Consider the following 24,317-nt stretch of genomic DNA (forward strand, 5'->3'; position numbering starts at 1 on the left):
AAAAAAAGTATAAACAACTTGCAATAAACAAATTAATGTTAAAAGATGCAAAAACATTCAAACTGGAAAAGATAAGATATTGCATAACGTAAATTTTAGCAAAATTATTTCATAACTAATGGTAATTGGTGAAAGAACAGTGAAAAATAAGAAAACACTGAACAATTATCTCGTCCTAGTATGTTACTCATCAACAGCGTGCAAGCATCATCTCTTTGGGCATCGAACTGTTTAGCCAAGACCGATTGATTTACGTATCAATGTCTAAATATCGAGCCGTCATCTTTAAACCTGAAGTTAAACTCATGATCACCTTTTGTGATATCCCTAAGTATATATGAGTAGCGTTGTTTACCGGCTGTTATAAGTTCGTTTTCAGTACATGTACAGCTGCTTATTCCGCTTTTTATGTTTTCAGACAGTTTATTGAGAAATAACCATATTACTAACATGAGAGATTTGTATTATTCATCATATTTGGTGTATAGGTGCTTGTCAAATAACTGCAACTTTTTAATGATTGATTACTACATTTGTTGTAAAATGTAATTTATATCATGTAGTAGAATAGTTGTTTTCACTCTGCTATACTAGTTTTATGTTTCAGCGCCGTCTATTTCCCTAATCGTTTGCTAAGAAAATATTGCAATTTTTAGTGTCCTATATTAAACAGATATTTTGAATACTTTCCAAATAATATTGTGGTGTGGGTTACTGATATCCACATAAATAGTATATGGTGATGGTCGGGCATTGAATGCATTTCAGTAGAAGATCGATAAGGATAGAACGGGAACGGCACGCAATTGGTACGAAAATGAATGAACAATTATAATCGGAGACTATGGACGGATATTTGCAGAAGGAACAGTCAAGATTAAGACAAGTGATTGTTATTTTGCAAATTAACTGTTCACTATATAGTTCTCATATTTTAATGAGATATTCTGTAATTTTGTGCTAAAATGCATTCGATTGTCCCCACTCGTGTTCTTGTTCACTACAATATAACTCTTACATAATATGACTGTATTACTATCAGACATAATAAAAATTATTCTGTCTTGTCAACAATATTAAAATAAAATTTCCATAAAATAGAAACCGGATATTACGGAATAAATTGTGTCTTTTCACCCATTCAGATCATTATCATAAGCTGTGTCAAGCTACTGGGTTTGACATATGGTTTAGTATTGAATGATTCTTAAATAATTTAAGGTTTATGATCACTAGAAAAGTACTATCAATAACCTGAGTTCATTCGAAATGATAGCCCTACTAATTCATTTTTCTTGTAACTTAGCACAATATAAGTTTTTATATAGTTCAGTAGGTACATACAACAAACTGGATTTGATTAAAAAGCTAGATTTTCTCAGGCACTAATATACGACCAGTCCTATCCAACTTAACCATTAAGAGTAAGTTATATAAAAATATATAATTTGATGGAGATTTCTTGATCATTAAAGACAGTCTTTTTTCATAAATAGTACCTTACTGGTCACTACAAAACAATATACTTATTTAAAATCGTATATGGCTAAGAGCTTGTTAGAATCATACAACAGCGGTCTATTTACTGTACCACTATGTTAAGACTATTTTCCATTTATTAATATTGAGAATGGCTTGTACTTTCACATGTTTGACGTAAACAAATTTACATAATTAGGCCAACAATCATAGAATAAAATGACTTTTTCTTTATGTATCTATACCTTTGCCTGTTGAGGAATTATACCAACATAGGTGTAAAAATAGTTCGACTATTTGAAATAGTACTCTTTAACCTAATCTGTTCCTATGTATCTTACTAATATATAAATGTTGATAAACTATATTGTGAAATAATTTGGTAAGAATAGGATTATTAAATATATATCATGAATTCAATTAGTACCATTAGAGCAACCATCCTACAATCAATTTTGATCATGGTTAATTTTGGTTAAGACTTTTTATTATTAACTTACTTAACAGACATCGTCATTTAGATAATAACAATTTGCATATTCTTTGTACTGTTATGACCACTAGAGCATATGGCACTTTGGCCAAAATGTTGATTGCTTAAGTATCATTCGATGACTACCTATATATGTATGCACGCAAATCTTATTATCAGCTTTTGTTTTTCTGTGCCCTCATTAAATTTGACTATAAATTGCCTATGTAATTGCTTGCGCTTTCTGCTCGTTGCTTTCTGATATTCGCTTATGTGTTTGTACATTTCTGTTCTGCTTCATTTGATAATAAACTGTAGTTGCCGCTTCTCTTTGCTCTCAGATTTTGGTATTATAACGGTTATCAAGGTGAACGATTAACAAAGCACGGCACTACACCATGACAATGAAACTTGTTTTAACATAGAATATTACATAACATTAAAATAATTGATTTGAAAACAAATTACCAGCACTCACTTTTTCTTTTTTGTTACTAGTAACATATCATTAAATAATATTAGGTAGAATGTATTCGGTTTACGAATAGTCAATTTTTGAAATACTGACATACGTCCATTATCTGTTAAACATTCACGAAGTTCACCTTCTTTAATAAGACGTTTATCACTAATTGCTATTCTCTAATTTGTTATAAAATATGGTTAAGAATAGAAAAAGAAAAGATTCTTAACAATGAATATATAATCTGAATATTTAATTTAAAAAAAACTGGATTAGTGAAATGGATTAATGTTTCCTTCTTTCCTTAAGAGAAAAAATTAGTGCATTAAACACAGGATACTAGGACATCAAATGATGTAGGATATTGTATAACGTAAGCTTTGATAGATAGGTAGTTATCACTGCTAATGATTGAATAACATTTGAAAACACTAAGCACTGATTGACTAAAATCACTGATTTGATGCTATGAGGATAAATATATGATTAGATCATTTACGGTAACATTTAGTTGGATTGAATTAACCAACCATGCCCATTAGGTCTCTTCTCTTCATTTAATTGAACAAAGCCTTTCACTTGTTGTTCTTAGTTATTTAAGCTAGAAATAACTAGAAAAAGATTTCCAGATAGTTACTCGAGTTTTTTATACTTTTTAAATTACGTAATGTAAACAACAACTACGATAAAGAATATAATGAATTGAAGATTAAAATAATTCAGCACTGAAAGCTTTTGACGATTTGTATACGTCAAACTGTTATATCCAGTGGAGAATTATGAATGGTAACTCTGAGGACTATTTATGGACCAATATGATAAGTACATTTCCTATTGCATAATTGCTAAGTAACTTAACTATTCGTATTCGTGTTCCTCTTATCGTAAGCTTTATTTTGACCCATAGATTATTATTATACGATTTACCATTCATGAGTTATCCCCAGTCTATTGATTACTTTTCCCCCTATTCACAGCCACATTTGGCTAAATCTTGTACAAATGTTATTTTTTATTTCATGGTACGATGTGGTCAGTTTGTTTGGTATATAAACCCAATATGTTTGAGAATAATGAATGATATCGCAGAGGCTGTTATTGGTGTTCTAGACTTAACTGGGTGGGCTAGGCAGAAAGCAGGACTGATAAGTACTCAAGACTGCTCATACAATTTTTTGTATCATTGGGCGATCAATAAATTCACTCCTCACTCATTGGCGGTATTATCACTTCATATACTGAACAGGGCATGCAGTCAATCGATATAACACAAACAAATGAACACTTCTCTTAATGATTAATTTTAATTCTGTCATATTTGACAATATGGAAGATTATCTCATTCCATTTGAAGGTCAATACGTAGAATTTTGACTTTAATACGATATGTAATCCAAAACATGGATTTTCTTGTCCTATTTTAGTAAAAACCAGTAGAATGCCAAGGTTTTAACCTAATACTTGATGATCAATAACATGAAGCATGGAATATTTTTTATAATAGTGAAAAACACAATATAGTATGGTACGTTGAAGACTTGAAAGACGTGGATCAATCTGGAGGAATTTAGTGCCAGTTTTTTAATATAGTTTTTGTTTTTTTTAATGGTTGTACTTAGTGAAAATACTATACAAGTCGTACTAAGGTGGTTACGTATTATGTCTGAGCCTAACTAAGAGGTATATTCATGAACCAGTGCCATCAAAAACCACTGACACTGCTTTTTTATAACTCTACTACTAAAGTCGTAATAACTTGAGCTAAACATTTTTTACAGACACAATGGTTCGTATTTAGAATTAGTGCGGTAATTATTATATGCTACAAAGCCATAATATTTATGGGTAATTTAGATCATATTGGTACTTCACGATTACTTGATTGAACGTCTGAAAGTTATTTAGCTAAGGGATATCCAACACAATCCACTGTATAGTATAATCCAAGTTAATGTTTACTACTTTTACATTTTTTGTTTTTCGTTTGAATTCTTGCAAGCGAAAGTCATGTTCGTTCTACGTTTCTGAATACTTTTTGGAATTTATTTAACTTTTGGCTTATTTGAACTCAGTGTTATAAATACTCAGTGTGTATTCTGTTCAAATACATTTACTTTATCCATCTGAAGCGACACCTATAAGCGATCTTTACAATATCAATGGTTTCAAGTGGAAAACATAATTCAGGATGTCCCATCCATCCCATATCAATCAAGACAGAAATGTATTGTTCCGCACAAAAACAAAAGCACAAAAAGGAGACACGAACAAATTGTGTGAGATATTTTATTCTTACCTTAACATTGTCTGGAAATTCAAGAGAAGAGGATAGTGTAAGGAGTCGAGATTTTCTGTCCATAAGTTCTTTTTCAGTCTCGCTTGCGGTTAGAAGCTATTCAGAAAGGTTTAGAACAATTACTTTATCTACTAAAAACGCTTTCAGTAGTCATATAATATTAAAAAAACGAAACTTTAAACTTATCTGGTGAATATTGACACCAAAATTGCGGGTATAGAACAAAGTAATAGGCAGGAGAAATGTGTATGAATTGCGAAGAGTTATCAAGTATTTACATAAATAAATATAGCCTTCAATCGTCCTTTTGCATTTTACGGTGTGTTCGGCCACCTGAATTGCCTTATAGTCTGGCCTCCAAGTGTTCTGTTAACCCCGTGCTTTCTACATACTTAAACAATTCACTCCGTCTGACAATTGTCTCAACTTTGACGCAACGCTCCGCTAAATACTACTTACAAACAATCCTGTTTATAGTGTCTATCACACTATAACACCAGATAATTAAATAAGGAATTTCAACATTACAAAATATTAGTTACATTATTTTCAGTCATTTTTTAATGGTTGAGAATTCTCTGCATTTCGGCTTGACGTTGAAACCTTGCTAAAATGAGGTCATATGTTTTCTGGTCTAGTCATTCTTCTATTTTGATGTATTTGTTTTGTTGTTCGTCATTTAATCAGACTTTTTAATTCTTTGTTTCTGTCGACAGGTATTTGGTAGTTGCTGAAAAGTGTCAATATTTTCATTTCTATAACTCTTTATAGTCATCCTACTTGAATATTCACTGCAGTTTTTGCGGGTTCTTCGTTCTTTGATCCCATCACCTAATCTTGTCCTTCTAGGTTGGTCAATACTGTACACATTTTTATTTCAAACGAAGGTTTTATTTGCTCTTTTATTATGTAACTTGATCTTGTGTGCATGCACATAGTTACTTACAAGCAAATTTTCATACCATTTACTCTTCCTTTCCCACTTATGTTCTTCTATGCACAAGAGTCATTGATATCATACTAAAAATCTGAATTTCATTCCATGTTTAGATTATCCTGGTGGTTTGTTACAATAAATGCTCTGTAAAGACCCATTTCAAGATGAAGTTTAGTCACGTTCCTTTCTCTTTGTTTACTTAAAAATCTAAATTTGTGGAAAAACCAAACTCTTCGAATTTTAACTATTTTGGTTACATCAATGATAGGGGAAATTTTGATATCTAGATAAACAGTATCTGTTTTGAAAAGTTAATCAACAATTTTCATATTTCCCCTTAGACTTGATCATTGATCTGATAATTGATCATATTAAACTTATTTTGTCTGTTGTCTTTACATGATACACTTTATTATAAGTCATTCTGCAGTTATTCATATAATGGAAATTTTATAAGCAGTATGGGTCTTTAGCAAAAAAAATTCTAGCATTATGTAACGTAGCTTTCTCGTAACAAAAGCTAAATTTGTTTATTTTAAGTTTGATAACAAAATATTTCTGATTGCATACTCAATACCAATGAAGACTAGATAATTAATATCTTTATTTGGAGTTCAACAAATAAGTAAGTTTCATTTTGGCAATATTACAATGAAATAACTACATGAATATAAAAACATTATGGTGCAAATATATTAATATTTAACTTCATAACAGCAAGGTCTGGATGTGAACTGCTGAGGAGTTCCATATAAGAACAAAACTGTCATCCAATGCATCCAGGTTTTCAATGGTAGTTTAACATTGGTCAGTTCATGATTTCAATTAAAACCCAACAATCTTCACAAACTTATACTGAAAATTATAAGCAGTTAAAATTCCCAATTTGCTGAAATTTCCAAGTGTCCCTTAAGAACATATTGTGTGTATCATAATTATGAAGGTTGTGGCAATTATTGACCTTAGAAATTACACAAACCTCTTCCAAACTTAAATGTTAAATTTGAGTGTTTTGTGTATTTGATCTTTGTATGATGCAGTCAACGGCCATGGAGTTGTTTCTATCTCCTTACAAAATAGGTTATATATATTAAATTGAACAATAAGAAAGGGGTAATGTATCTAATGGTCAAATGTGCATAGATTTTTTTATTTAAGGCGAAGAACATTAGTACGAAACCTAGACTACAAAATACATAGGTGTATGGATGCACGTTGTCAATATTTGTGTTTATAATACTATCATATATACATATACAGATTTCTATACATGTGTATAAATGAGTGTCAAATTTATAGACTAGATCAAAGCAACATAATAAGATAACTTAATTCAATAGTTAGTTCGTCTTATACTTTCAGTGATGATATTTGAACAATACCATGTTAGCAAAGATGGATAGTGGCTAGCGGTGGAATCCAAGACGCACGTTTCGTCCTATTTGTAACTCGTCAGCTGGATGTAACTGCATCTCAGAGTTGATGTTCACTCTGGGACTCGAACCCAGTAACTTTCGCTTCAAACGCCATCGCGTTATCCACTCAGCTACCGAATCCTGATAGCCACTTGCTTGTGCAATGGGGTGAAGTTTACATTCACTTGATATTGTTTGTTTGAATCTTCCCATTGATGTTTAGGACTGCAACTGGTCAGTCTCTTATCAGCATATGTGCCTACTGTGTATATTGACTAGATATAGCTTTATCTCACAAGCATTGTAAGCAAAGATGGGTACTATCTTAGAGAATTTAACTAAAAAGTTACTATATATTTTACGAACTGAATGTCACCCATAATCCTTTAAGCAAAGTATGAATATAATATAAGGAAGGTTATGCTTTACAGTAACATTCATTATGAGTGCAATTCTATGCACATTGAATCTTACACACACACACAGCTAAAATGGACGCTGAATTAAATGATCATTTACTATATGTGGATAAATTATAGTTCTTGTTGAAATCTTTACTTGACGAACACTTGAGTAACACTTGTATTTTAACAAGTTTATAATTAACGTTTTTACATCATGAATAAGCTGATAAATAATATGCTTATGAAAAATAATTTCGGATCAAATTAAACATTGAACTCACTCGATTCAATTCACGAAGTGCAAGTTGTACATTTTCTCGTTCTCTATCACTTGGTACACGAAAAGGACGTTTTTCAAGTGTTTTATCTTTGGAATCCCGAACAACTGCATCTTGTAATCGACGTATGACTTCAACTAATAATTTTAAACGTGTTAACCTTTGCATTGGAAGTGCTAAAAATGAATTGATCATATTTTTTCCACTTCTCGGATGAGCATGTAAATTATCTAATGCTGAACGAAAACTATCCCGTCGACTAAAACAGAGAAATCAATAGAAAATTGAAAAGTTTCAGTAAACAAAGACTGTTTTTGAATCGAAACCAGCACAAGAACAATCACAGTAAGGGAGGGATTACAAAAATGATTACAGTCTTTATTTACCTAGTTTCATATAATATGACGTGGAATCAAATAAGCGATGAATGGAATAAATCATTTATTAGTGTTAAAAAATTATCATTTTTGAAGTGACCGAAATCAGTTAGAAGTTATTACAATAGTCAATGTATTTCTAATATAATCTGTGATGACTTCTTATATACTTACATAATATAAAACTATTTCCAAATTCGCTTCAAACTCATAATTTAGTCTTAAAATCACTGCTTATCATATATTCATGAAAGACTATTTTCTTGTTCGTTTACATGTGCAGGGTAGAAGAAAAGACTGATCAACAACAAAAAAGAGACGAGTATTTTTAAACAAACATTAGATTTCATGTAATTAGTTATTTACTTGATGTATATACTTTTGTCAGAAGGAGGTTTTGTGGAGATTTTAGTAATTTTACATAGTTGAGATCATGAATCCATTGAATTTAGACAACCACGGAAAACCTGGAAGCACTAGACAGACGGAAGTCCTATTGTGGGACTCCTTAGCAGTGCGCATCCACGATCCCGCCTAGCGAGATTCGAACCCAGGACCTATCAGTCTCGCGTGCGAGCACTTAACCGCTAGACCACTGAGCCGGCCTCCAACGGTGTAAATGTCTAACTTCAACCAATCCACGAGATTGAGCAACCATACTTTTGCACAAAAATAAAAAAATGACCCTATCAACTTCAAATATGTTGAGCAGATTATATGTAGCATGTGACACATAGAGTACTTGAATCGTTGAGTTGAAGTGATGTAGTTTAGCGTAAGAAAAACCTCTTTTTAAACTTAAACATCGTCACTTGTTTCATCGAATATACATGCATTTTGTTTTAGTCGGATACTAATTTCAGTTATTCATTGTAATAACCCATAATACTTGAAAGCTATTTTGAATATTTTTTGGATCTCATATACACCAGAAAATCCCTGAGTTAACTCATACTGTGGTGTGTGCTACTGATGTCAATAGATATAAGTAGTATGTGTCATCAATCGAGAAAGAAATACCTTGCAGCAGAAGGTTAAGAAAATCGATGGAAAGAGAACAAGAACAGTAAATGATCGCCGAGAAAATGAAAAAACAGTGAAGTCTGAGATGACTGATTGACATTTGCAAAAGGAACAGTCAATTTTGAGATAATTGACATTTTGCTGATTAAGTATTTACTGTATGGTTCTCAGATTTTAATAAGGTGTCGTGTAATTTTGTGTTCTAATACGTTCGATTGTCCTCACCTGTCTCCTCGTTCACTCTAACACATAGAATATAGGTTTCGTCTAATTTTTGTTTAAAAAACGTATGGTTGAAAAATCTGAATACTGTAATTTAGTTTATTCAACGAATTCTTACGAACAAAATAGCCTGAAATATTAATTCAATTAACCTTTCACTGGTATTTCGTAGTGTAGGTTGCTATGTTAAGCCCACATAACTTCTTTTAGCTTCTGGACAGCCAACTTATCTGTTCTTCTCAAGCTACATTTCGACCTTACTAATTATTTTGTCAACCCTGACTGTTTTTAGGTAAACGTATTTGTGTGTTTTTCTAATCTTGCTCATCACATGTTTGTCTGACTAATAATATCTATTCACACTCAGTTAAATCGAGTTGGCTCACACGCCAACTCCATTTCTTGTCGTTTCTTTTCTCTTCACTTTGTCCCTCTGTCTATCTGTTCAAATTAATGACTGTACAAAATATATCCATTCAAAAATCCATTCTCATTTTTGACTTATTTAATTCCATTATTCACTAACGCGAATTAAGTCGATGATTATCTACGAGGATCGGCGACATGTATGTCACAATAGCAATCAGAAACGATCCAAATGTAGTCAGATTTTGGGCCACTAAAGTTTATCATCTCTGGTTATATTATATGTAAAATAATAGAGGATATTTCATTCATGTTACTTTTGAATTTACATATTGTTAACTGGATAATCTCAAAACATTCATATATGAATAGTATATAAGTAAATTAATTTATATTCGGGTCCTGAACTATACACTTTCCAATTATGTGAATATAGCGAAATATTTGGGAAGCTAAATATACCTTTTAACCTAAACGCTTAAAATTACGTAGTAAAAATTTCGAAATGATCAGATAATGAGGAGTGACGAATATAAACAGAACATGGAAAAAAACAGCGAATCGTTCATTGTGTCTTATTTGGCCAAGGAACGTATTGGATCGAACGCATAAACTAGGGTTACAGGTTCGAACTCCTATGGCCTCCGTTATGTGAAGGAGACAGGATTTAACGCTAATGGCAAACGATAAAAGATATACAATGAGCCACTCAAAATTATTTGGTTTCGTCCACTATAAGACTACTGTTAACCAGGTGTACGAAGACAGAGCTGCATGCTGTCTTTGTCTTACCATTTCCAGAATGAGCTGCGGGATGTTCACACATATGTTGGTTAAGGTGCCAGGTAGTATGTCCCGCACAGCTAGCTATACAACAGCTGTTGAACTTGTAGATTCACAGGTTAGAGGTAAACTTAGGTGGCTTTTCAAACGAAGATACTGTATTAGTCGAAATGTTTTTACTTTTGAAAGAATGTGACATGATGAAATCGAGATTTATAACTCTGTACGTGAATGCATATTGTCTATACTAACATATATCCCAAATATATTATTCAGTGAGACACGTTATAAGGGTTGAATTGTTCGAAAACCTTTACAGTTAGAACTAGATAGTAGATAACCACTGTTGTAAAGCTCTGTTTAAATTTATATTTGAAATCCCTGCACTTAAAATGGTTAGTGAGAAAACAAACTTATGACAATATTTTGTTATTTCAACCTGGAAATCGTTTGCTGAAAGCATACAGTAATGAATATCTAAATATTCATCGTAGAATAAAGACATATCTAGTAACGTGCATTTTCTCCAAAAAAAATGTATGCTAAACTGTTCTTTTTACAAACCTATTCTTAAACATAATGCTCAATAATTTCGAACAAAAAACAAAAATCATAATTTACCATAGATTTCGAAGTGTTGCCATTTGATACGTTTGATTTCTTAAATAAGTAATATATGGTTCAAAATTTACACCACCAGCATGTTTCACTATTAAGTCACAAACTTCATTCAAGATTGGCATTCGAGATTCCCATCTTGCTTCAAGATCCCGTAGAAACCTAGTAATTTAAATATGAATAGAAAATGTATTTTCTTCATGCCGTACATGGATGATAGCTTACTATTAAAAATTAGTAATTTATTGGTAATCATTGTTTAAAGTGTAAATCGTAGACCAGGAAATTTCATTTAAAATCATTACATTTATCTTTCTTCAGTTTACCGACTTCATTTATTTCAAGCAGATAGTAAAGGATTTAAACGTAGTACAACAATCGATTTACAACTGCTGTGGTACATTTCTCCTCAAAGGACTAAAATAATTTGTTCTGGGTAAAAGTTTCATCACAAACCAATACCGGTGGATAGTTCAGATTAAACTAGCCAGTGTTAGGCTGTTAGTTATCCTTAGCTTGAAACCGTCCAGTGATGACCATCTGTGGCTCCGAATGGGATACAACCCAGTGATTTGTCAATACTACTGAATTTACAAACTGGAATATAAATTCTACCTAATACTACCTAATGCTGAAGGATTTCGTGGTTAAAATGAATTATTTTTTTAATGACGGACGATATCAGTATGATTCACAACAGTATTTACAAATCAATCCACTGGGACTCGAACACAGTACCTTTCACTTCAAACGCCATCGCGTTATCCACTCAGCTACTGAGTCCTGATAGCCAGTCCTGAACATCAATGGGAATATTCGAACAAACAATAGTAAGTGAGTATCTTAAACAGTTTACTTCACGAAGAAAATATTAGAATATTTGTATACTGGTTAACAAACTATTTGAGCAATCGAAACATGATGATAAAAAGTTAAGAGAATGGGTAAGTATCTTTATTGTTTGTAAATAATATTAGCCAAACAGTAAAGAACAGTTACTTATCATTGACAAACACTTGACAGTGTATTTCACAAAAAGCTCTATGATTCAGGTAAATAAGGTAACAAAAAATAGTCCTTACTTGGCTTGTTTACTAACACTGTATGTAAAAAATAAATTGTATATTTAATGACTGCTTACATTTCACTTGCTAAACATACAAGTAGTACATTTGAAAAGAGATGATGTTTTTCTAATGGCTTCAGTAAAGGATGACGTGTTGTAGTTTGATTATTTGTATTGTTTAAATCTGAACAAAAGTCTGTAAAGTCAGTATTATTATTTATGACAGTATTAGTAGAATAAGCGGAGGTTGGTCCAATCGGTACTGTATTAACTAATGGTGTACTAGGCTCACTTAATACTTGATCATTTGTATTTATTACATCTTGTTGTCCTGTAGTATAATTTTGTGGTGAATAACAGTCTTTCCCTGTTTTGTTAATTATTTGACTTCCCTGAACTGATGAATGCAGTGGTTCACATTCGAATTCAGGAGCATGATAGAAATGATTTACTAAAACATTTAAGCTTTGGTAATATGAAGCTTCTGAGGTAATCACTTCAAACATAGCCTGAAATGTATGAAAAAAACTGACTTTGTAATGAATGTTTATTGATCATAAACTTAAGTTAAATAATAAAGTTCTATAATTTATGAACGTTATATGAATATATTTGATTTTATGAATGGAAAGTTTTGTACTCAAGCATAATGGAAAAGAATAGGTTTGAAAAACATTTGTGTGGTACATCCTAACTACTAACTAACAAAATTTATGCCCAGTGTTATAAATAGTGTAGTGCAGTGCTTTTCTAATCGTTCACCTCGATAACCGTTATAATACAAATCTTAACGGTGCATGAAATCAGAAGGCAAAGGGAAGCTGCAACTATAGTTTATTATCAAATGACGCAGGTAACAAAGCTACAAACACATGAGTAAGTATCAGCGAGCAAGCGCGAGCAATTACATAGGCAAATTTATAGTCAAATTGTATAAGAGCGAAGCAAGAAAAAGCAAAAGCTGATAATAGGATTTTAGTGCATACATATATGTGGAGGAGGATGAGTCATCAAATGATATTTAAGCAATCAACGTTTTGGCTAGAGTCCGTCGTGTGCTCTAGTGATGGTAACACTACAAAATATATGCGAATTGCTACTATCCAAATGACAATGTCTGTTAAGTAAGTTAATAAAAGGGCTTAACCAAAATTAACCATAATCGAAATTGGGTGTAGGATAGTTGCTATAATAGAAATAAGTTTGAAAATACATTTTCTAATATCTGGACAAATAGATATACTGTAGCGGTAGTTCCTAGAACAAGAGATAATTTCCTAATGATGTTAGACAATCGAGATCACCAAATCTTATCAATTTTAAATATCGGATAACCGAAATCACTAATATTTTGGATACTCGATGCTCTGTATCACAAATATAATATATTTAAAGATGAGAACTATTGTATTACAACTCAACAATTCAAGATGATGGACTGAGGGTCATGGTTTCATTAGTGTGTCTAGTCTCATGTAGGTATTGCTTGAAAATTCCACGCAGAGACGAACATCTGACCATAGCTTCATAGTTTCCGACAATTCAGTTTATATCAATCCGTAATGAAAACAATATGTAAAATAAATTGGCATAAAAAAATTATTAACTTACTTCTTGTAATTGGATTTCATGTCTTGTTAGGCGCTGAAGACAATTACTTTCTACAACCTGTAGTGAAGTAAAAATAAATATAAATATACTAATCCAACATTTAAAAAAAACAGAGAAAATGTCAGTTGTTGACAGTTATTAATGTATCCTTATGAATCGTTTAGCAAAACACTTTTTGTTGCCAATTTAGCACTCAGATCTGTAGTTTTTTAACAATGCCTGTAAATGCCCTACAGTTACATCGCTCCTGGCAAACTTTACTGATTTTAGTAATAGTTTACCCAAACAGCAAATCATAAAACAACCTGACACATGTATAGCAATGAAACTATCGTAGTTTTGTTCTGTCTTCTCTGGTTCCGTTTTCTTTTCTCCAGTTGTAGGTTATTATGAATACTCTATAATAGAACTGGAAATAATCTTGGATATAATGTCCATACATCATCAGAATGTCTCCTTACAGTGAATTATTGATTCATAACTGATGCCTCACATTGTTGTAATCCATGTGAAAAATGTACTCTTTAACCAACGATTGAACTATAACAGTTCAAGTAATCCAAAATCACATTTTGGTTGTTTACATTTAAAATTGCTATCTGTATTAATCTGATCATGACTGTAAACCTCCATTCATTCTGTGTTTATTTTCAGAATATACATTTAATTATAACATGGATGGTCATACTGGGAATCTGTTTTATAGACTGGTGGATTAGCGTCACTTGGAATTATCATATTTAAAAACTGTTTAAGGTTATAAATAAGCTCGAATTTTCTCTTGAAATCACTTATTCTTAATGTCCAACAGATGCCACGAATTCAGTTAATATAATTAGAATAACCAAGGTTGTCACAAAAGAAAAATTAATTTATTTATTTATTTGAACACATAAATATTGGTACAAGGGGGCACCAGATATATATGCGCCACACAAAAAATTGTCATTTCATTTAATTGTGTGGGGGCTATGATATTGCCCGGGTGACTAGACCGAAGCAGGTGGTTTTCTTAGGGAACCACACCCCAAGCCTTCGACCTAAAGGTCTAATCCACAAGGCAGTGGAGCATCGTAAGGAGATGCAGTCCTATGGTAGTCGGCGACCAACGATTGATTCATGCGCCATTTGTTCCCTCAGTTACTGGGGTTCATGTGCACCATTGGTTTAGAATCAGGGTTTTCCAACTCCCCTAGTTGGATCCTCCGTGTCCACCAACCCGATTAAAGCGACGGACATTCGCTTTTCGTCCTCTCAATTTCATAAATAGCACCCCCGCCACGGGAAGGCAGTGAGTAGGGCTTCCCTGGCAGAGGCTATAAAGAAAATATAAACAATTTTATACAATATGAATAAATTATTAATTATTTATGATTTTTACTTCAGGCATTTCTGACCAAGCGACACGGAATGCACCTTGAGCTCCAACACCGAATCGACTTGTTTTTTGACAAAGACCTTCTGAAACACTTTTACTACCTTGAATTTCTCGTAAATTACTAGTTCGTTGTTTTTGTTGAAACTCTTCTTCATTTTTATCATCATTATAATCACTTAAATTTGAAGAGATATCATAGTTATCCTGAAATAGAATGTAAATTACTTTAATTAATATCTTTATGGAAATTGTAAAAGGGGTTAATAGTAGTCAAATTCAACAATATTTGATTTTATTCTATATTTATTCTCTTTGAATGTATTGATGATAACATATGAGGATATTGAAATGACAAACGTATTCCTTTCAGATTACGAAAAACTTAGATATGTGTATGTATATCAAGTGAATGGCGTAGTTAATGTAGATATCCTTGATATTTTCTTGATGATATGAATAAAAGTCTGATACAAAGTTAATGAAACAGAAATGTTACCATAGTCAGTTGTCGAACAAAGGATAAGTATTATTTCTGATAGTTGCATATTTACTAATGTATAAGTTGATTCAATCTTTCCTTATAGTTAATAGAGCTCTTATTATTTGAAGCCCAAAGTTTAAAAAGAACTGGTCTCTGCAGATCTGACTAAATTCGTGCGATAACAATTTAGTAATTAGTAAACAAATTATTTTATGCATTAAAAAGTAATTGATTACTGTTTTCTTCATATTCATTCGGCGTTTACACTAAAAGAATACTAATACTACTTATCAAAACCGTACTTAATTTACAGGGAATACTTTGATTCATCTTTGAATTTTATCAAGAATAACTTGACAGCTTAAAGATAATTCGGTGAGACTATAATTTATGGAATGGCCAATCAGAATCGTCTGAGGGGTCTCAAGGTTACAGCGTCTATTTCAGTACTTGATGCTCATGTACGATCCCTTCACGCAGGATTTTGGGGAAAACGTGATAAATGAGCGGCTACGATAAATAGGAATACTAAGAAGTTCCTTTATTTTTAATTGCGGTAATCAATTGACTTGTAGACCTTGCGCAGACTACCCTGATGATGTTATCTTTCGATGTAATATATGTTAGAGGAAGAAGTCTGCTTGAATAGGAACTTTTTTCCCTCGATTCAGATTGAGACCATTGCAAATTATAATAATTGCTGTGAACTGTATAATAAATGCACCAGTATTATTGGCTGCAATATTCGCAGATGTTACTGAAGCTTCGGCTGTTCAGATGTATGAGTGTTGTAGGGATATATACGTGATAAAAATGACAAACTTACACAACCGAAGTACATACAAACAATATTGAAGCTATGTGGTCGAGGCCGAGAGAGTTTTTTGACCTTATCATAGCTCCAGAGACTGGGTATTATGGGGCTATATGGATGACTCCCTCTACCTTATGCATTACAATTTTAAAACCTTTGAACCTCTTTCTAACCTTGACAAGTTTTCGGACTATGTAAAAGAAGTGTATCCAGTTTAATTTCTCGGTTTTGTATAATATATTTTTACTCTACACTAGCTGTTCCCTGATTGTCTACTATTTCTCAAGGTCACTTGAGATTCGTTCAAAGGTCGTACATAAATTATAGTCTCGTCGATAATTCTGAAACATTCAACCCAACTTATGGGAAATATACAAGTGCTTCATCAATTGATGAACAAGGAGCATTTTATATGAGTAAAGAGTGTGTATGTCTTAAGGAAAAGCACACATATTAACGCCTGGTATTTATTGATTCAATTTGAAAAAAATGAAATAATAATCATAAGATTGAGGAAATTACAATTTCTTGATGTACGGTCCCTTCGTCTGTTGAACCAGACAATGACAGCTCTTTGTTTTGTGGAAGACCTGGAATTATAATAATGAGAAAATTAAAAGAATTACATTATATAGAAGACGAGATTTCTGTTGAAAACAAATGCACTTTCAAATATGTTAGGTGTGAATATATATCCATTCAGTGATAAACATTACTTACTAACTTACGCCTGTTACCCCTCGTGGAGGAGCATAAGCCGCTCACCAGTATTCTCCATCCAACTCTGTCCAGGGCAAGATGACCATTACAAAGGACGAAATAGATAATACTAATGTGTGCTATCAAAAAAACCAAATAAAATTTTCAACGTTTCATCCTCTTCTCTTCATCCAGGTTATACAATAGATGTTTCTACTTTGATGCCTTGAAATTGATTACAAATACATTCTGATACTCAATTATTCAACTTTCTTTCATAAGTGAACTGAATTTTAACTCAATTAAGATTTTATTTAAATAAGGGAAAAATGTGAAGAATAATCGGCAATATTCATATTATCTTTTTCTTACTTACTATCATTAGTTAAAGTAGTATGAAATTTACCACAACATATCTATATTTTTCGCAAAGTTAGCTTGTTAGATGCGGAATTCTGTATGCACGTTTCGCCTTATTTGGGACTAGTCAATTTAATATATCTGCATTCAATGTTGATGTTCATATAGGGACAAGAAACCGGTACTTTGATCTTCAAACGTACTACTCATTATCTACTGAACTATTGAGTCCAGCAGTAATAATCTACATTGGAATCTAGGAATATTCTGTTGATGAGTCATAAAGAACGAAATACACATCCTAGATTTATGAGCAAATCGCTAACCAACTTCTGTCAGAAATGCTTGTTGCCTAATAACAATATTGAGAGAATCTATTCAGGATTCAAATATGCCAATTTGAGATGTCTCCTTGATACAGGACATCAAATAGATTCACTGAAGTCCTTCGAGGTGATTAACAAACAATGAAATTCCAATCTTCTTAAATTTGTCTAAGGTATAGCGATCAAAAGTCTAAAACCATATCTGTGCGTCTAAAAATGTGGCCATAAATCCTTCTTCGCCCTGGTAACATTACATCCTTCTTATGTATCATTGATTAGTTCAACTCTTCTTGAGTTTTGATTACATCACTACTACTTTTCTTTAATTCTTAATTTCCATTCCAATTGACTGGTACGAATTATAATCTTTGTTTATCATCATTATTCTGCTTTTAATTAGTTTATTATGCAATCATCTAATGTTTGCTAACTCTATGATTTGTCATCACTAGTTCCAGAAGAGACAAGTTTTTATTAACAGTTGTCTACGCAAAAAAATCTTCGGATCCGTTGACCAGACTCTATCAGCAACAATCTTCTGTGAGAGAAGATAAACCAGATTCCAGTGGAGGAAGAAATCAGGAAGAAACGCTGGAAGTGGATAGAACACACATTGAGGGAAGCATCTAACTGAGATACAAGGCAAGTCCTCACATGGAATCCTGAAGGCCAAAGAAGAAGAGGAAGACCAAAGAACACATTACTTTGAGATATGCAGATAGATATGAGAAGAATGAACAAAAGTTGGATAGAACTAGAAAGGAAGGCCAAGGACAGAATGAATCGGAGAACGCTGGTCGGGGTCCTATGCTCCATTGGGGGTAACAGGCATAAGTAAGTAAATAAGTGAGTTCAGTGTTCTGGAATTTTTACTCTCAGAGTTTATTTTTTTGTTTGACACAAAAATTTTTTATGATATTATTAACTCTTTCGGATTCTTCGCAACGTCATGATACACATATTCATCTCTAGACACCTTTGTTTTGATATGTGAGCAGCTGTTGAGAATTTAACGAAATAAAATGAACTCTTATTATTCTGTACCAATCTTCAAGATAATAAAAAATATGTGTATGAAATTTCCTCAATGTGTTAAAGGAGACTGATTAATTTGGCAGTCCCTACCATCGAAAAAGAAAAGAAATTCAAATACACCTCCAAATGAAATAATATTACTATTTCATATTTTGCTCGTTTACAAATTTATAAGAAATATACAACATTACAGTGAAATTATATTTTGTGTAAAAATCCAGTCAAACTCATTATTATTATTCTTTGTTGTTACCTGTTTTAGCTGACTTTTTGAAAGAAATAATCTGGAGGAAGCTACGATGAGCATAAATACTGTGTTAATGAACTATTCTTAATATTATATAGTTGAAATCATGAGTCAATTGAAGCTAGACCACCATGGAAAACCCGGAAGCACTGGACGGCCGTTTCGTTCTAGTATGGGACTCATAAGTAGTGGATTGGTTGAAGTTAGACATTAACTTCGTTAGATGTCAACTCAGTGGCCTACATGTTAGGCGTCCACACCCGAGTCCAATAGGTCTTGGATTCGAATTTTGCGAGAGGGATTTTGGATGCGGTCTACTTTTAATTGACTCATGAATTTAACTATTAAATTACTAAAATCTTCACAAAATCCCCTTCTGATGCAAATTGATTGTTTATACACTTGGAAAACTATCTTGTTCTTAATATAAATAATCATAATCAATTTTATTTTTATGATCTTGTATAAAATGTAAAGTACTCAATTGTTTGAGAATACTGAAAAATTAAACTTGTCTTACAATAAGGTACAATCTCAATCATATGAATTGAACATTTAGTTTAGTAATGGTTAAGTACATATGTCAAACAATCATATGGTGTTTACTATATAATGATTTTATTTTTCAATTTGGTTAAGGTGTATATATTGATTAATATTCTTTATGTTCTAAGTTTTAACATTATTGATTTGTTACTAAGATGTTTTTCTTTTCAAGTACGCAGATAATTGGGGGTCTTTTGTGGAGATGTTAAGTCATTTTTTATATATAGTTGAAATCATGAGTCATTTGAAGCTAGACCACCATGGAAAACCTGGAAGCACTAGACAGACGAAAGTCCTATTGTGGGACTCCTCAGCAGTGCGCATTCACGGCTTAGCCTCACGAGATTCGAAACCAGGACCTACCAGTCTCGCGCGCGAGCACTTAACTACTAGACCACTGATCCGGCATCCAACGGTGTTAATGTCTAACTTTAACCAATCCACGAAGTTGAGCAACCACTTCACCAATGTCTTCAGTGAGTTGATATCTCCCAACAGACCTGGTTTTGCTACTAAAACGTTTCTCTTTTCAAGTACACAGATCATTGTATATTTTTGAGTAGTATAGTTGGATTACAGTTGGCGATGTTATTTAGGATATGAGTTTGGTTTTTATTTGTGAATTATCAGCTGGATGTATCTGGATCCCAGTGTTAATGATATTATAAAACATAAAACGTTTATGAAAATAATCAGCATAAACATGTTAACAAAAACCAAATGTAACTGAACTCTGATTATTAAGTGCACGATGATACAAATCCTTGTGAATAAAAAAATTAATGTGTTCTACAAGCAAACGTGAATTGGTTGGTTTTTAATGTCTGAAAGAAGAAATTTACACAACACAATCACTAATTAATAATCATTATCACATTCACTCTTCCCTATTGTTGATCCACCTTAAACAACTCTTTTTATTTTGTTCAACGTTAGTTAACTGAAGACATTAACAGTTCTAAAAATTGGTAGTAGGCTTGACATCTCAGAAGTAATACCTCCTAGTGCAGCACTTAGTGGTACGGGTAAAAATATCTGCTTCCATACAAATATATGCTTCATGTAAAAGAAAATTCAACATTGATTGTGACTGGAGTTCAGAGGGCCAGAAACAACTGATTACATAACGAGTAAATACTGATAAGAATAAAATGAGTAAAGCTCAGTTAATAAAATAAGGTTAATAATCTGGAAGATAGTCGAAATGAAAAGAACTCAATGATGTTATAAATGCAAGACAAAGCTTTTTGAAAAATGGTTTAATATGCAATGAAGGATCATTTGTCATCAAGGTAAAGGAAGATTGATAACCATCTCCTTCTGAACACAGAAATAGCGTCTCTGATGCCTGGTAGCAACGGTTTCAGCAGACTTTAGAAGACTTGAGTTCGGCTGTTTATTAATCACATTGAAAAATTGCAAATATTGACCTGATGTCCTGTATCAAGCCTATATAATATATCATGATGTGTTAGTACAACTCTGTTTAAAACAAAACAATAGACCAATATCTTATGACAGTCTGTCTAATATTTGTTCTTAATTATTAGACTGAGCAGAAGTGTTAGGCATACCAGTTTCTAATAACACAATCAGTTAACTAAGTTTGGATAGTCATTACTGCACTAAAATAAAACAAAAAACTCTCATCATCCAGTAATTATTCTTATTTTTCAATAATAAAGTCAGTTTAAAAAAGATGTGCTCACCACTTATATATGCTGGTAGATCAAATAAATTTAACGATCCTGATCTGACAAGTTGTTGATTCGTTGCTTCATATAAAAATTTCAATATCGATTCATCTAATAAATGAGCAAATGCATTTGCAACCAAATTTATATCAGTTCCACTTTGATCTGAAATTTGTCCAATATCGATTGGATCACTGACAAGATTGATTGAAGTTTCTTGATCATTCCCATTATGATCATCATCGATATTTTGTGTTTCAGGTGTAGATTTCTTAGCTGTATTTGCTTTATTAGATAGTGCTATCTAAACAAATAATTATAAATATTGAATATGAAAAGTCATTGTTAATGGCTTAGTCCATTTTTTCTAACAAAACGAATATATATAACAAGTAAGGAAAAAATTTACTCATTAGTTCCTGTAGAATAAACATGCTAGTGGAAGATTTCATAGTTGAAAGTACTCCGTGTTTAAGTAAAGAATGAATTAATACTCAACAAAAAGAGAATAAACATTTGTTTTTTCTATCCGATTAATGTGGAAAGTTATAGCTTAATCAATTACAATGAGAATGGTATACGAAATTGATTTTTTTCCTCCAATCGTATGTGACATGTAAGTTATTGAATGTATACAAATTTTACTGCTTATCTAATTGTAAATAAATCATTTAAGAAAGGACTTATTCATAAATCATTCAAGAGTCAAATAAATCCTTCTTCACAAATCTTTGGTTTTTGCATTTTCAAGCTTTTTCTGTTGTGTTCAATTTGTCATGTCATTAGAAGCAGCTATGAAATCGGATCAAGAGTTCAATTTGTAAACTTAATATTGAATGCAATAATTTTCATCAATCAAAAACCAATAAGCGAAAATATTAGGTTTGATTACAAGAGTCTCTCAAGTTTTTAGTCCAGGTTAGTAAGGAAAATACATTATAAACTATCCAAACTTCGATAGTGTAATAAGAAGACGAAGATTATCAGAACTATGTGTTAGATTAGCACAATACATTTCGAACAATCTGATCACACATATACTTGTTAAGAATATTTATGTATAAAAATATAGAATGTCAACTAGACTAGAAATGGGGGGTAAGAGTATACAAGGATAATAATAATAAAAATAATGTGAAAACAATTTGACATCTAATCACACTGGATAATAAACTAATATTACCAGGGTAAGTTTAAGGAGAGAAGAAACTGTTTTTGAATACACAAAGGGGGTTTGAATTTTCGTATGGCTAAGGCTTCAATAAACCTTAGTATACGACCTTTTATACTTTTATACAAAAAACAACATATAAGTATATACTATAAAGCAATTTGAACTTAAAACTTGTGATACATATATACTACTTACAAATGATATATCATTGATTACTTTTTTAAATTTATTAATATAATCATTGAGGATATTCAACATATTAAATTATTTTAATTGTATGATAATAAGGTAACTTGAGTGTGTTTTTTTTGTATTTTCATCTTCCATTAAAAAAAAAGACAACGAATAGAACCAACTGACAAGAGAGCCAGTGCAAAGAGTTTTAGTAAGAATGTAATGACCAATCAACTTTATCCATGTACAACACATGATTAAGAATACGTTTCTAATCATTTAATTAAGCATGGGAATATGTACACATTTCATAAGAGTATGGTATCAGAAACAAAAACAATCGATAATTACCAAAAAGTTAATTTATCAAAATTGGCTAATTAATCAATCATATTACGTGTATTGTTGTCATAAACACAATACTATTTTATGTTAAACTTCTAGCGTACGTCCATTTCCCCAGTCTTGAATAGGGATAGCGAATAGTAGCACGCAACTAAAAAATTAGATGGAAACCTAGTACGGAATCGGTGGAAAGTGGACTGAGTAAATGAATCATTTAGCTGAATTTACAAATAAACAGCCATTTTGCTACCAAAATGTATGCAGAAAATAAACATTGAGATTACGTAATTTCAATAAATTATAAGTAAATTATCCATCTAGAGTAAAATCTACCTGATGGGCAATTATTCCATAACCTTGATATAATGGTAGATTTGCAAATCGAGATTGATAACCTTGTACAATTCCATCATCATTTCTTGAATAAATATTTATTTCGTTGTTTGACTTTGAACCACGTGATTGTGAAACTTTATCTGACGTTAATGTTTGATTTGATGCGAACATTGATTTAGCTTCAGAAAACATACGTTCTGATTCCTGAGAAAGATTAGATAAATGAAGGTTAAATGTTATTGACCTTGGTAAATAAAATGATGTGATACACTATAATAAATAAATAAATTTATATAGTTGAAATCATGAGTCATTTGAAGCTAGACCACCGTGGAAAACCTGGAAGCACTAGACAACCGTTTCGTCCTATAATGGAACTCCTCAGCAGTGCGCATCCACGATCCCGCCCCACGAGATTCAAACCCAGGACCTACCAGTCTCGCGCGCGAGCACTTAACCACTAGAGCACTGAGCTGACCGGCATCCAACGGTGTTAATGTCTAACTTCAACCAATCCACGATTTTGAGCAACCGTTCACCAATTGTCTTCAGTGAGTTGTTATCTCACAACAGACGTGGTTGAACTCTACTGGTCACTGCTTCCCACTAGAACACCAGGACATGTATATTGAAGTCAGTTACTAGTGAGCATATGATCATTATCAGAAGGGGGTTTTGTGAAGATTTTAGTAATTTTGATATAGTTGAAATCATGAGTCAATTTAATTTTTTCTTTTGATAGTCAACTATGGTTAAAGAAAACGCAATAAGCAGTTTTTCAAAGGTGGACGTCATAAAGAATAATCTGTAATATTTGACTTAATGCGTTGAATTCCCAATACGAGAGATGAATGAAATGTAAAACCTTATTCAGAACAAAACTCTTACCATATTGGGA

General features: G+C 32.1%; 1 protein-coding gene and 2 non-coding genes across 3 annotated transcripts in view; all 3 read right to left on the minus strand.

The window, feature by feature from the left end:
* Positions 1–2,425: 2,425 nt before the first annotated feature.
* The window catches only part of Smp_155990 (putative guanine-nucleotide-exchange-factor), a gene marked incomplete at both ends in the record, with an annotated part of 54,581 nt that continues 32,689 nt past the window's right edge, over positions 2,426–24,317 (minus strand). Inside the window, 10 exons of the mRNA XM_018790059.1 lie at positions 2,426–2,593; positions 4,711–4,806; positions 7,748–8,003; positions 11,137–11,295; positions 12,275–12,708; positions 13,811–13,867; positions 15,216–15,392; positions 17,006–17,073; positions 21,406–21,694; positions 23,417–23,623. Of these exons, the coding sequence (XP_018655440.1) occupies positions 2,426–2,593; positions 4,711–4,806; positions 7,748–8,003; positions 11,137–11,295; positions 12,275–12,708; positions 13,811–13,867; positions 15,216–15,392; positions 17,006–17,073; positions 21,406–21,694; positions 23,417–23,623 (1,911 nt within the window). The remainder of the gene's footprint in view (positions 2,594–4,710; positions 4,807–7,747; positions 8,004–11,136; positions 11,296–12,274; positions 12,709–13,810; positions 13,868–15,215; positions 15,393–17,005; positions 17,074–21,405; positions 21,695–23,416; positions 23,624–24,317) is intronic.
* Smp_tRNA_02308_Pseudo_TTG.1.1 lies at positions 7,132–7,203 on the minus strand. The gene has a single exon. It is a non-coding gene (tRNA).
* Positions 11,845–11,916, minus strand: Smp_tRNA_02188_Pseudo_TTG.1.1. The gene has a single exon. It is a non-coding gene (tRNA).

Source organism: Schistosoma mansoni, chromosome W (assembly GCF_000237925.1).
Source record: "Schistosoma mansoni strain Puerto Rico chromosome W, complete genome".
Taxonomy (NCBI): domain Eukaryota; kingdom Metazoa; phylum Platyhelminthes; class Trematoda; order Strigeidida; family Schistosomatidae; genus Schistosoma; species Schistosoma mansoni.